The sequence below is a fragment of the Andrographis paniculata genome, unplaced genomic scaffold, assembly GCF_009805555.1.
Source record: "Andrographis paniculata isolate CXL003 unplaced genomic scaffold, ASM980555v1 Contig12END, whole genome shotgun sequence".
In the NCBI taxonomy this organism is placed as follows: domain Eukaryota; kingdom Viridiplantae; phylum Streptophyta; class Magnoliopsida; order Lamiales; family Acanthaceae; genus Andrographis; species Andrographis paniculata.
The window spans coordinates 3,035,757-3,048,890 of NW_026137402.1; the positions used below are offsets into that span (position 1 = coordinate 3,035,757).

General features: G+C 30.6%; 1 protein-coding gene across 1 annotated transcript; it reads left to right on the forward strand.

The window, feature by feature from the left end:
• Positions 1-1,662: 1,662 nt before the first annotated feature.
• LOC127256382 (pentatricopeptide repeat-containing protein At2g17033) lies at positions 1,663-4,339 on the forward strand. The gene is made up of 3 exons (XM_051282366.1): positions 1,663-1,976; positions 2,048-3,116; positions 3,917-4,339. The coding sequence occupies exons 1-2, from the start codon at positions 1,719-1,721 to the stop codon at positions 3,113-3,115; spliced, it is 1,326 nt and encodes a 441-aa protein (XP_051138323.1). The 5' UTR covers positions 1,663-1,718; the 3' UTR covers position 3,116; positions 3,917-4,339.
• The last annotated feature ends 8,795 nt before the right edge of the window (positions 4,340-13,134 follow it).

A 13,134-nucleotide genomic window follows, 5' to 3' on the forward strand; every position in this document is an offset into this window, starting at 1 on the left:
TGACTGTGTTAACGACATTCGAACGACTCTCGCCGGAAGTTCCACAATTCAACAACTGCTACGACCTATTACTTGTGCTAGAAAATCAAAGCAACCACTACCCACGAACCACCCACTGCTTATTCTAGGGAAGCTTTCTAGGTAAGTCGAGAGCGACAGAATCGTTCCAATACAAAATCAAAAAGCAATTTCTTCTCACCGTTTAACAAATTACACTCGATCTACGCTGAAAATGGGGGTAATACTTGCTACAATAAAATCACACTATCATCCCTAAAATTAGACATAGATCACTCCCTTCCTACCTAAATCACCCACAACCGAAGAAATATCCTCTCCGAATTGCACAAATTTCAGCCGAATTTCAAAAATCAGAGAAGAATATGCCCGAACTCACGCTAAATCAACGAAACGGGGTCGAGATTGACTCACATGTGTGTCGTTTGGTTGTCGCCGCTGGTAACTCCCCTTCCTCACCGACACGCCGGTGTTAAACCCCTGTAAATCTACAATCGAAACACTACTAACCGATGTTGTGTATATATTACCTCAACCTACCGCCTCCATGTATCTTAATCCCGTGAATGGACTTGACGGACTTTGCAGAGAATCTTCACAGCTCTTTTCAGGCTACAGGGTAGGCAAGTAGGGTGTGGATTTTATTTTTGAAATCTCTACAGTGATCTAACAGTAAAAATTAAATCCAATCCACCAACCGAACACAGCCTAACTCTCATTTGATCGAGCATGTTAGGTTGATCGAACGGCTCTCATTTGATCGATCATGTTAGGTAGATCGAACAGCTCTCATTTGATCCATCGTGTTAGGTGGATTCAATGGCTATCATTTGATCGATCATATATTAATAGATCGAACGACTTTTATTTAATCCATCGTGTTAGGTGGATCCAATGGCTCTCATTTGATTATGGTGTCAGGTTGATCGAATGGCTCTCATTTAATGTGGTAGCTGTGATGTGGTAGGCGAATCGTGATTTGCCTATAAATAAAAAGTTTTGTTTCATATCATATATATCACATTTGTCTAAAATTTAAGAATAAAAATATCTTTTAAACATTCAATTTATTTTTCCCACATCGAAGATTAGTTGCTCATTGAGAAACAACTGAGGCATAAAAAATGCAAACTGATTAAAGATGGTCTAAAATATTTAAAATTTCAGCAAAAAAAAGCTTTTTTTTTTTAATTTGAAAAAGAAAAATAATAAATAATAAATAGGTACAAGTTTTTACCAAGTTATCTTGTATTACTATTAAAATTTTTAATTAAAAAATTCAAATAAATTAAAAGTAATCTCATCTTGAATCAATATTTGAATAATTTAAAAATTAATTGGAATACCAATATTATTTTAAAATTGTAAACGAATCGAATAGCATAATCTAAAAATAATATTTTCAATGTTCTATTTACCATATTCACGTTGCGGCTTTGTTTGTTTTATATTCATATTTGATACTTTAATCTCATTTTATATTTTTTAATATAATTTTTTAAATTTTAATTAAATTAATTAATTATCTTAATTTTAATTAAAAATTATTTATATTATAAAAATAATTTTTTTCGTTGAATACATTTTTAATAATCTTACTAATTATATTTACCTCGTCTACGTTGGTACTGAGGGAATAATACCGGATTCGCGGTTATATTCGATTCGCTTACATCACTGCTCCTACTCTTATCCTCCAAATGATCAGAGTCGGAGTAGGAGGTCGGGCAGTCATCGGCGTCGGCGCCCTCCCGCCGGTAGTGTGCGGGCTGACCAAACAAGGCCACCGCTTTCTCACCTCTCTCGCAATCGCCGATCCGTCATCCGCCGCCGTCGGATTGCTTCTCCGCAAATTCGTTTCCTCGACTTCCAAACACGTCGCTCTCACCACTCTATCTCATCTCCTCTCCCCTTCCACAACCTCCCACTCTCGTCTCTACTCCTCCATTGCACTTCCTGTAAGTCGGTTCGTTTTTCACATCCATAAAGCTCCAAGTGTTAATAATCAATCTGTGTGGTTTGGTTGCAGCTGTACACAGTGATAAAGCAGGAGCCGTGGTTCAGCTGGAACGGCAAGCTAGTGGCGGATTTAATTGCTTTTCTATACAAACAAGGAAGGTATGATGAATCCGAAGAGTTGTTTGCTGAAACAATTGTGAAATTAGGGCTCAGGGAGAGGGAATTGTGTATATTCTTATGTCATTTAGTAGAATCTCATGGTGACCACAAGTCACAGAAAGGGGTTTTCCTTTCTTCGGAAAAGCTAGGGCAATTGTTGCTGCATTCACGTTCAGGTTATGTAAAGAGGAGAGGATATGCATCAATGGTGGCTGGGTTTTGTGAAATAGGATTACCTGACAAAGCTGAGGCTCTAATTGGGGAAATGAGAGAGATTGGATTGAAACCATCAGCTTTCGAGTTCAAATCGATTGTTTATGGGTATGGTCAGATGGGATTTCTTCAAGAAATGAAGAGGGTTGTTACAGTGATGGAGGGGGAAGGGTATGAACTGGATACAGTTTGTTGTAATATGGTGCTTGCATCATTTGGGGAACACGGCGAGCTTCTCGATATGCTTTGGTGGTTAAAGAAAATGAGGGATTCGGGAATACCGTTCTCAATCAGAACTTATAACTCTGTCCTGAATGCATGTCCAACTGTTATGGCAATGATAAGGGATACAAAGAAGTTGCCTCTCATGATGGATGAATTGGTTGCTAGTTTGAAAAGAGATGAGGCGGATGTGGTGCTGGAATTGTTGAAATCGAATGTTCTTGATCAAGTGATGGAGTGGAAGGCTTCAGAGCTATCGTTGGACTTGCACGGAATGCATTTGAGCAGCGTATATTTGGTGTTGATGCAGTGGTTTGGTGAATTGAGGCGGAGGTTTGCTGCTGGGAATTTTGTTACTCCGGCGGATGTTTTGGTGATATGCGGAGTCGGGAGACATAGTTCTACTAGAGGAGAATCACCGGTGAGGAATTTGGCAAAAGAAATTGTGGTTAGGATGGAATGTCCATTGAGGATTGATAGGAAGAATATAGGATGCTTCATTGGGAAAGGGAGTAAGTTGAAGGATTGGCTGACCATGTCATGAGGTAATGTTTGCTTGATCATTGATTGTTACATGATCATGAAAATGAATTTGATTGATTGATTCAAGGCTTGTTATATATATATATAAATATATACTAGTACTCGTGCATGCTACACCCCACAAGCTTGTATGTATGCAAGTGATAATGGTATTGAGCTGCAGTGTGTAAATTTGTTAAGTAGGGTGATGGGAAGTCGGTTAAGTAGAAGGTGTAATTATTAAGAGGGTGTTAAAGGTTATTTGTGAGGGAGTGATTTTCTCGTTAGGTGTTGCAAAGCAGTCGTGCATTTTTTAAATCAATAAATGATGTTGAGTCGGTCAAATACATCAGTTGTAGACAGACGCAGTTGGATTAGTTTGGTGGTTGATAATTTTGTAGGCAAAATTTTGGCAGCGGCATCTTTAGAAATGCAGTAAGGAACATGTATGCCTGGAGAGTGTTGTTTTTAGAATATTATGACCGTTAGAGTTTGTTGAAGAGTAAAAGAAGTTAGTGAAATTAATATAGTATTATTAAAAAAGTAAATGATGAATCAAAAGTAAATCAATATGGATAATGTTTTATATAGGCAAATTTGTTGCAGTTTAAAAAATATGTAAAGAGTTATAAAATAGGAAACTTATTGTGCAAAAATAAAAGAGAAGGTTTAGGTAACAGTTCCGAGAAATTATGTGTTTCTTTTTTCATCCATCTGTGCAATAACAAGTTTGTCGTTGAGCTGACCGATTTGGTGGTTATGTGATTTGTATGTTTGTACATGAGTTAACTAATTGGGCAATGATAATCTCTCTTATTTTCAGGTTAGTGAGTAAGATGGCTGACGCAGTGATGGTTTGATATGTAAGGTTCGTATTGAGATGGCCGACTCAATAAGGAGCTGGGATGGGCGATTTGCCGTATAGGTGTCGTCTTGATAGGAATGCCCGATCCGAATTCAATTTTATTGTAGGAAAAAAGTTAATAGTAAAGAACTTGATTTAAGTTGTGTGCACGAAATTGTAGGATGATCGTCAGTTTGCCTGAACGTCTCGTATACTATCTGGCAAATATTGTACAATTTTTCCACTTTCAACGCATACAATCTAAACTACCTAACATTCCAAAAAATCTACGGCTTTCACCAATATGCAGGAGTTTCGCCACATCATTCGCATTAGGTGATTTTAGGTAAGTTCCTACAAAAATTTTAACAATCGAACGGCAAAATCTCTTAAGACTTTCAATTGCAGTTGACTCACCGATTTTTACATATTCGTCTATTGCATCTGCCAGTATACCATATTCCAACATTTGAAAAACAAAGGTTCCTTTTTCGAGAGATGATAATCTAAGCTTTCAAGCTCTATCACGACGTTGCTGGAAGTATATTTCATGAGATTTAGCACTCTCAAGAATATGGAGAAAGAGAGGTCGTGATATTCAATACCGACGACGAAACATTTCATCATCATATCGTGGATTATCATTGAAGTAATCTTTGAACAAATTGAAATATGCAACTTCACAATCACGATTGATCACTCTATGACCAGGATTAGAGCCATCTAGAGAATGATGGTTAAGCATGTAAAGATTATTTTGTAATCTTTTGTTGTTATTTTGAAATATTTGAAGTAGTACTTCTTGTTCCACTTCAAAATCATCACCCGAAAAAGATGATGATGAATTATGAAGTGAATAACTTATATTACTGTAATTCATCTTGGATTGAGATGAATGATAAATTCATTCTAGGCATATATATATATATAGAATGGTTTAAAGAGATAATTTAATTACGTTAAATTAAATATAATGAATGAACTCAATTTAATTATTCACGTTGGATACCATTTAAATGAACAAAAAGAAAAAGATAGACACAATTTTACATTAAATTAAATGAATGGACTTAATTTAATTATTCACATTTGATACCATTTTAATAGACAAAAAAAATGACACAATTTTAAATCAAATTTTAAAAAATATATATACACAATTAAATATTACATTGGATACCAATTTACTTGACAAAAATTATACAATTTTAAATCAAATAAAAAAGAATAGACACAATTAAATATCTATATTGGATACCAATTTAATGGACCGAAAATGACACAATTTTAAATCAAATAAAATAAATTGAATGGACATAAATAAATGTTCACATTGGATACTAACTTAATGGATAGAATTGAAGATTTTAACATTGGATACCACATAATATTTTGTCCATAAATACTAAAATTCCAAATAATTCATCACACAACATCTTTATTTTAATTTTCTCTCTACAATATTAAAACGCTACATTTCTCAGCACTCCCCGTTCAAGGAAAATGAGTTCTCGGGCTTCTAGATACATTGCCCATGATGATATTAATTTGTATGGAGCTCATATGAGTATTTCTCAAGATTTTGTTGTAGATGTGTATCAGTTTAGGAAGTAATTTTGGTGAAGAGTTGAAGAAACCTATAATGATCAAAAGGAGCCTCACTCAGTCGTAACGCAAAATCATTACAATGTCGATGGCATAACATAAAGAAAGTCATTTGGAGATTAATAGCATGTGTCTGGAAAATTAAAAACATAAATCCCAGTGAAGCATTATAAAAAGATATAAGTATATATAAATTATATGTTATAATAGAAATTTAATATGTTTTAATATATTTACTAAAACCCAATGTTATTTGCAGTTGGATTAAGCGAAGTTGTTATTTATGAAAAATCGAACATTTGAAAAAGGTTTCAAGCTTGACCATGTCTCAAATTCACTGAAATTTTTGAAAAAAATTTGCGATAATGTTTCAAGTGTGAGACAACAATCTAAATTACAAAGAGCCGGCTACGTTCTTCCTATTCCGGTAATCCTATTCCTACTTCCGAATTTGGTTTTTCAATATCGCAAGGGCTTTCAAGTTTTTCTATCAATTTAAATAAGGATGTGGGTGGATCTTCGAGTCGAAGACCCGTTAGAGTAAAAAAGACGAAACTGAAAAGAAAATTAAAGAAAATAATAGCACAGTATAGAAACAAAATCAAGAAATTCAAGTTGATGAAAAGTGCACAAGACGAATCAGAAAAAATGAGAGTTTTCAAATAATCCCAAAAAGAGAATGAAATCTTGCTTATGGATTAAAATAACATAGAAAATTCTAAAATTCGAGAATATTTAAAAAATGAACGAAGACATAATTAAAAAAAAAAAAAGACTGTGGAACAACAACAGTCCACATCTCCCTCATGTTAGGATATGCTTGGATATGATTTTAATAATTTAGGTGGAGGTGGATCTGATCTTATGTATCTTTATTTCTATTCCAGTAATTTAGTTATTATTGCTTTTAATATTTGTTAATATTTTATTTTAATTTTATATTTTAATATTTAAATTTCTTATTATTATTATATACTATAATATATTATGTATTAAAAAAAAAATCACACCGGGTATACCTTTTGAACCCACCTAATTGAAAAAGAATCCGAACAGAAGAAACACCCTCCGAATTGTTATAATGATAATAATAAATAAATAAATAAGAAGAAAGAGAATCCGAGCATACCCTTCGAATTGAACCCACCGAACGTAGAATAATAATAACAATAAATAATTAAATTAAAAATACCAAATATATAAAGAATCAAAATTTCAAGGACCAAACTGCAAAAAAAAACATTTTCTTCATTTTTGGAGAAATGCTACTGTGTTCATTGTAGTTCGCTCTAAAATTGGAGTAAGAAATTAAGTTGGTTGAAGAATTCTTACTCCGTAAATGAAGTATTCCTTCGTATATACAGTTTTTTGGTGAAGCTCTTAGTGTTCTATTTTCCAAAGCAGGTACTGTATGTTGACTCCATTGTTGCTGCACTTCACCGTTTCTTGTGTGCTTCCACTTTTGTCTTCACCGTTTTTTGTGTGATTCCACTTTTGTCTTCTGTGGGATCGCTATCCAAGCGGATGTCAAAAAACTTTACAAACACCAAGGTCTCGTAGTGCGAATTTATCAAGATCTACATGATTTGTATCCCATTGCTACACAAGGAACAAACACAACTGCATATAACTTTTTTTGTTTGAAATTAACGGCGCTTGTAGTGTTGGGAAAGGAATTAAAAAAGCCTTACGAAGTAGCCGTTAGTCGTTGGGATGCGGAAGTCCTTCACCAAGATCATATAGAATATGTAGCTCTCGACATCTTTGTTTCACAGCAACTAGGTTATCGACGAACTTAGGTTGTGTCCATTTGGCCGACTTCATAAGACCATAAACAATGCAAAACACAATTTCGCGTTCTCTGAATCTTTTCTCTCTTTGATGTCATGCCATGCCAGTTTGAGAACTCAGCAAGAACTCATCCAATTTTTTACTCACATTGTAGAAACTAGTTTCTCATTCCCCGAATTTCTTTTTATTCCACATCAATAAATTTATTATTTTATTTAATACAAATTTTATATAATAATTTTTTTAAATAATATATTATATACCCATTATAATATTTTCTACTTAATAAAATAATTTTAATGATAATTATTTAATACTTACATTAAATTAATTTAATAAATAAAATTTAAATATTACATTCATATTATTAGTGTACTATTTATATTTATTTATGAATTATTTTGTTGAATTATTTATTAAATTAATTATGAAAATGAACATGTGAAGTTATTGGAAAAAAAAAATAGTATTTGAATATTACCGTACTATTAGCCTCCAATAAAATTAACATAACAAGTAACTAAATATTGAAATTTAAACATGTAATTCAATTTTAAAAAAAGAATTAAAAGTTTTTCATATGTGATCCACTAAATTCGATTCCAGTTGATTTTGTCTTATTTTGTCTTGAAGTCAAATTCTGCTTGATAAAAAACTTTCATATCAATATGTCTATCACGTGAGTATTACCAAGACGGATTTTCATCTGCATCGGTCTCTACTTGATCAAATTGTGGAGTATGTATTTCTTTTATCTTCAACGATCATGTTATATAATATGCTGCAAGCTTTCATTATTTTTCCAATTATATTTAGATCCCAAATGGCACATTGGCCACGAATAACTGCAAATCGAGCTTGTAACACTCCAAAAGCACGTTTTACATCTTTTCAAGTTACCTTTTGATGTTGTGCAAATAATTGTGCATTAAAACCTTATGAAAGATGAATTGATTGAATAAAAATTATTCTACATTAGGTAAATGGCATCCGTAAGATAATAATTCATGCTATATTGATGACTATTAATGACGAAATTCATTTGTGGGGCTCTTCCATCCAAAACATTATTAAATAATGGAGATCGATCAAGAACGTTAATATCATTGCATGTACTTAATGTGCCCAAAAAATGTCAAATCCATAAGTCATATGATGTCACAGCTTCTAATATAATTGTAGATTTACCATCTCTACGTCAAAATCGACTTTTCCAAGCGATTGGGCAATTCTTCCATTCCCAATGCATACAATCAATGCTTCCCAGTATCCCCGGAAAACTGCATACCTCTGCAATATATGGTACTCGTTGTATATATGTTGCATTTGAATTTTTGAAATATGCATCACCAAACATATATATTAAAACTTCGACAAATTTAATCAAACACATACTTGCAGTGTTTACTCAAATACGCACATAATCATCTACATGGTCAGCAGATAATCCATAGGTCAGCATGCACATAGTGGTTGTACATTTATGCAATTGTTATAATCCAAGTCGACCAAGTGTATCAGCGCGTCGTTGAAAGAATTCAAACTCCGTCTCTAGGCGATCTACAATGCGCTGAAACGGATGTCTCCTTATTCAAAACCGACGACAAAACTGTGAATCGGTATACACCAGATTTTGCAAAATAAACGACTATGGTCATTCTTGAGAATTCTCTCTATGTAAGCTCTTCTTTGGATTTGATGTGAACTATTTTCCTTTTTGTTGGAAATTTTTTTCAAAATTATTGCACAGTTTTAACGGTGTTCCATCCACTATTGGTAAATAGCTTCAAATTCTTCATCTGAATCGGAACTCAAACTCAAGAGGAATGTAAGTGACATTTTTTTTTTTTAAAGGTGGTTGAAATATATAATAGTGTATTGCAAGACAAAGTTGTAAAAGATTGCGAAACTACATGCTTATATATACTTACAATATTTAAATAATATTAATTTAAAAATAGATTTTGTAAAATATAATAAGAAGTGACAATACAATTTTTTAAGAATCAATTTCTTTTAGTAAAATAAAGTGACATGAAAATATTATCTATTGATTGCAAAAATTGATAATACAATATTAAAAGATTGCGAAACTACAAGCACAAGATTGTGAAACTACATGTTTATGGCAGCTGCAAGACGATCTCCGTTGCAAAGATCCCCCTTTCCTCCTCCAGATCAGCTCCGGGTAAGCAAAAGTTTTTTTTTAAGAAAAAAAATTCAATACGTGTTGATTAATAATACTTTTTTATTATATATATATCTTAATAATACTTTCGTCGGACTCTAAGAGTTATATGCATTTTTTACGTGCTAATTTTTTAATATTAATAATTATATCAAAACGTAGTACAAATTAATAGGAAATGACAAAAATACTTCTATTGGTGTATAATACTAATAGAAACACATTTGTATAAAAAATTATACAAATATAAAGATATTTTTAATGTTAAGTACAATGAAGTAAAATGTAAATGTAAATTTTTTATATTTTTGTATTATATAAAATTTTATTCTTTACAAAATAATATAAATATTGATATATTTTTATTTTTATTCAATTTTTAAAATAAATATTTTGATATAAATATAAATATAAATATATTGTTTTATTAAAATGGAGGAAATAAAGTATGAGGTGGAGGAAAAATAGTATAAAAAAGTGATGATGAGATATTTTGAAAAAATCTTTGATGTGGATGCTCTTATATATACTTAAAAAATTTAAATAAAATTAATTTGAAAATATATTTTGTAAGATATAATAGAAGTGACAATACAATTTTTTTTTTAACAATCAATTGTTTTTAGTACAATAAAGTGATGCGACAATATTGTCTATTGATTGCAAGTATTGACAACACAATGTATTAAAAGATTGTGAAACTACATGCTTATATATACTTTAAAAAAATTAATTTAAAAATATATTTTGTAAGATATAATGAGAAGTGACAATACAATTTTTTTTTACAATCAATTTTTTTTAGTACAATAAAGTGATAAGACAATATTGTCTATTGATTGCAATAATTAACAACACAATGTATTAAAATATTGTCAAACTACATGTTTATATATACTTAAAACTTTTAAATAAAATTAATTTGAAAATATATTTTTGTAAGATATATACAATTTTTTAAGAATCAATTCTTTTTAGTATAATAAAGTGATAAGACAATATTGTCTATTGATTGTAAGAATTGACAACATAATGTTTAAAAGATCAATTCATTTAAGCACAATAAAGAGATATAACATGCATTGTATATTAATTATATTAATTTGAGATATGATATACAATGCTCAATAATCAATTCTTTTTTTAAAATAAAGTAAATGATAGATATACGTGTTAATTATAAAAATTGACAATACAAAATCTAAAGAATCACTTTATTTATTTTAGTTAACTAAAATAAATAACATGCAATAGATGTTGATGGAAAATAATGATTATACCATAAAAAAAAATTAATACTTTGTGGTACAATGAAATGATGACACAAATGCATATGATTAATAAATCTATATAAATTGATTGGTACGCAGATGTTAGTATATTCAATATTTGTATAGTTATTATTTCTTTCATCATGGATCTCAATTCATTATACACTCAAATTCTTTTCTTCTTGCAAAATTTTATAGAAATATTGGATAACCAAGTAAAGTTACAAAATTCTCGATATACAAACCATCAACAAAATTACCAAGTTCCACCATTTTTTTTTTTAAATCCTCAATACTCTTATTAAAAACCACCATTTTCTTTTGGTCCATACTTTTGTCATCTTTCAAACCTTTGACCAATTGGTTGCACACCGTATCCTATGAACCGATTTCCAAACGTTCCAGATACTTGGGGGAATGGTTCAAACAAAAAAAAAAAAAAAAAAATTGAAATTGTGAATATCCCGAAATTTAGCACACAAGTTCTTATTCAAAATCTTGATGAACAAGATGATGTTGATGTGCAAGTTATCAGTTCTACTGGATATACAAGAAAAACGTGAAGCCCCGAAGAAGATATTCTCCTCAACATTGGATGGCTCAACAGAAGCAAAGATACCATTATAGGTACTGATAAAAAAAATTATACTTTCTGGAAACGAGTAATGGACTATTATATAGAAAATATACAAGATGAGTGGGTTTAAAAAAGTGTATCTCAATGTAAGTCTCGTTGGCATAAAATTAATAAAAAAAACATTTATTACACTAATGGCCGAAAGCCATTAATTTGTATTTGAACATGCATAGCGTAAGTTAAAAAAAGAACCAAAATGGCAAGAGAGTTTCAAAGTTTCTAATTAAGCATCACAAGATGTTGGCGGTAGCTCAAAGATTAATGAAGTTGGAAGATGTTGATCAAATTCTAATCAAACAACACCATGTGGTGGTAGTAATGACAGTCATCGTATTGTTCGTCCTTTTGGTGTGAAGACAAGTAAAAAGAAAGGGAAAAGAGTACAAAAAAAATAATCAAGTTCTAACAATTACGATAAATATTTTGCAGGTATAAAAGCTACAAATACACAAGCTATATCATATTTAGAATATCTTGCGAATTTAAAAGAAGAAAGAATCAAGCATAAACAAGAACAACAAAAACGAACCATTTACTTCAAAAAAACAAAAGAGAAAACAACAATTGGAGCAACAAGAAAAACAAATCAATTCAAAACATATAAAATCTTGAACAATTTTTACTTGCTTCTTAATTAAGAAACTGCAAAAAAACTTATACCCGTCAATTCTATATACCTAATCTTGAAAACTCTCAAATGATTTTCCTTTTTAAAACTTATTTTTCAAACTCTCAATCTCTTTGGCAGTGCAGCGCCACAATGGCGGTTGGCTCTTGGCGGTTATCCTCAAAATAGCAACAGGTGATAGTGAAAAAAAATAATCAAAATGAAAGAAAGAAAAGAATAGAGAAGAAGAATGAAAGAAGAAGAATAAAAGATGGTAGCCCGACGAAAACCCAGAAAAAAAAAACTAGAAGGGAAGAATATAAAAGAAGAAGAAGGGAAAAAACGAAGAAGAGAAAGAAAGTACCTGTGGAGTGTATATCCTAAATTAGGGTTTGAGTTTTAATTTTTACATTAATATTTATGATCAAAATTATTTTATTGAATATATCATTCTATAAAAGGAATAATAATAATGATGATATTTAAATAAATAATTATCACTAGTATTAATAGCAAATTTGTATATTTATATTTTTTTATCTTCATAAAAAAATAGTAGTTTTTATTATGCAATTATATTTAATTTAAATTATATTATTATATAATAATTAAAAATAAAAATAGACTATTTAAATTATATAATTAATTTAATAAAATTTAATAAATTCGTTAGGACATTAATTTTTTTTTTGAACTTTTTGCCTCCGCATTGCCCCTCAAGCCGAGCGGTCTGGCTCCGCCACTGTCCGTCCCATAATAAAGTATATGTGTTTTCTGTTTTAGAAACTATACTATCTACCTAATATTACAAATACCCTTCTAATTTACAATATATTATACAAATGTCATTATCTTTATATCATAGTTTAGTCTTTTTAGCTTTATTTCTATTACATCTCAATATAATACTAATATTTTTAAAACTCCGTAAAAAAATAAATGAATAAATAGATATGAGATGAATAAAGTATTATTTAACCTTAATTGAACACTACCACTTGAATATACCGTTGTGTCCTGCTTTTACCATTTTGTTATAAATATATCATTTTAATTATTACTCAAATGCTTAACCTAGATCATCTGTATAAAGGAGAT

Bases quoted from the DNA above. Each gene is read 5' to 3' on its own strand.
- LOC127256382 (XM_051282366.1), top strand. From the start codon at position 1,719: ATGATCAGAGTCGGAGTAGGAGGTCGGGCAGTCATCGGCGTCGGCGCC. The intron at 1,977-2,047 runs GTAAGTCGGTTC...GTTTGGTTGCAG, and splicing joins ACTCCTCCATTGCACTTCCT to CTGTACACAGTGATAAAGCA.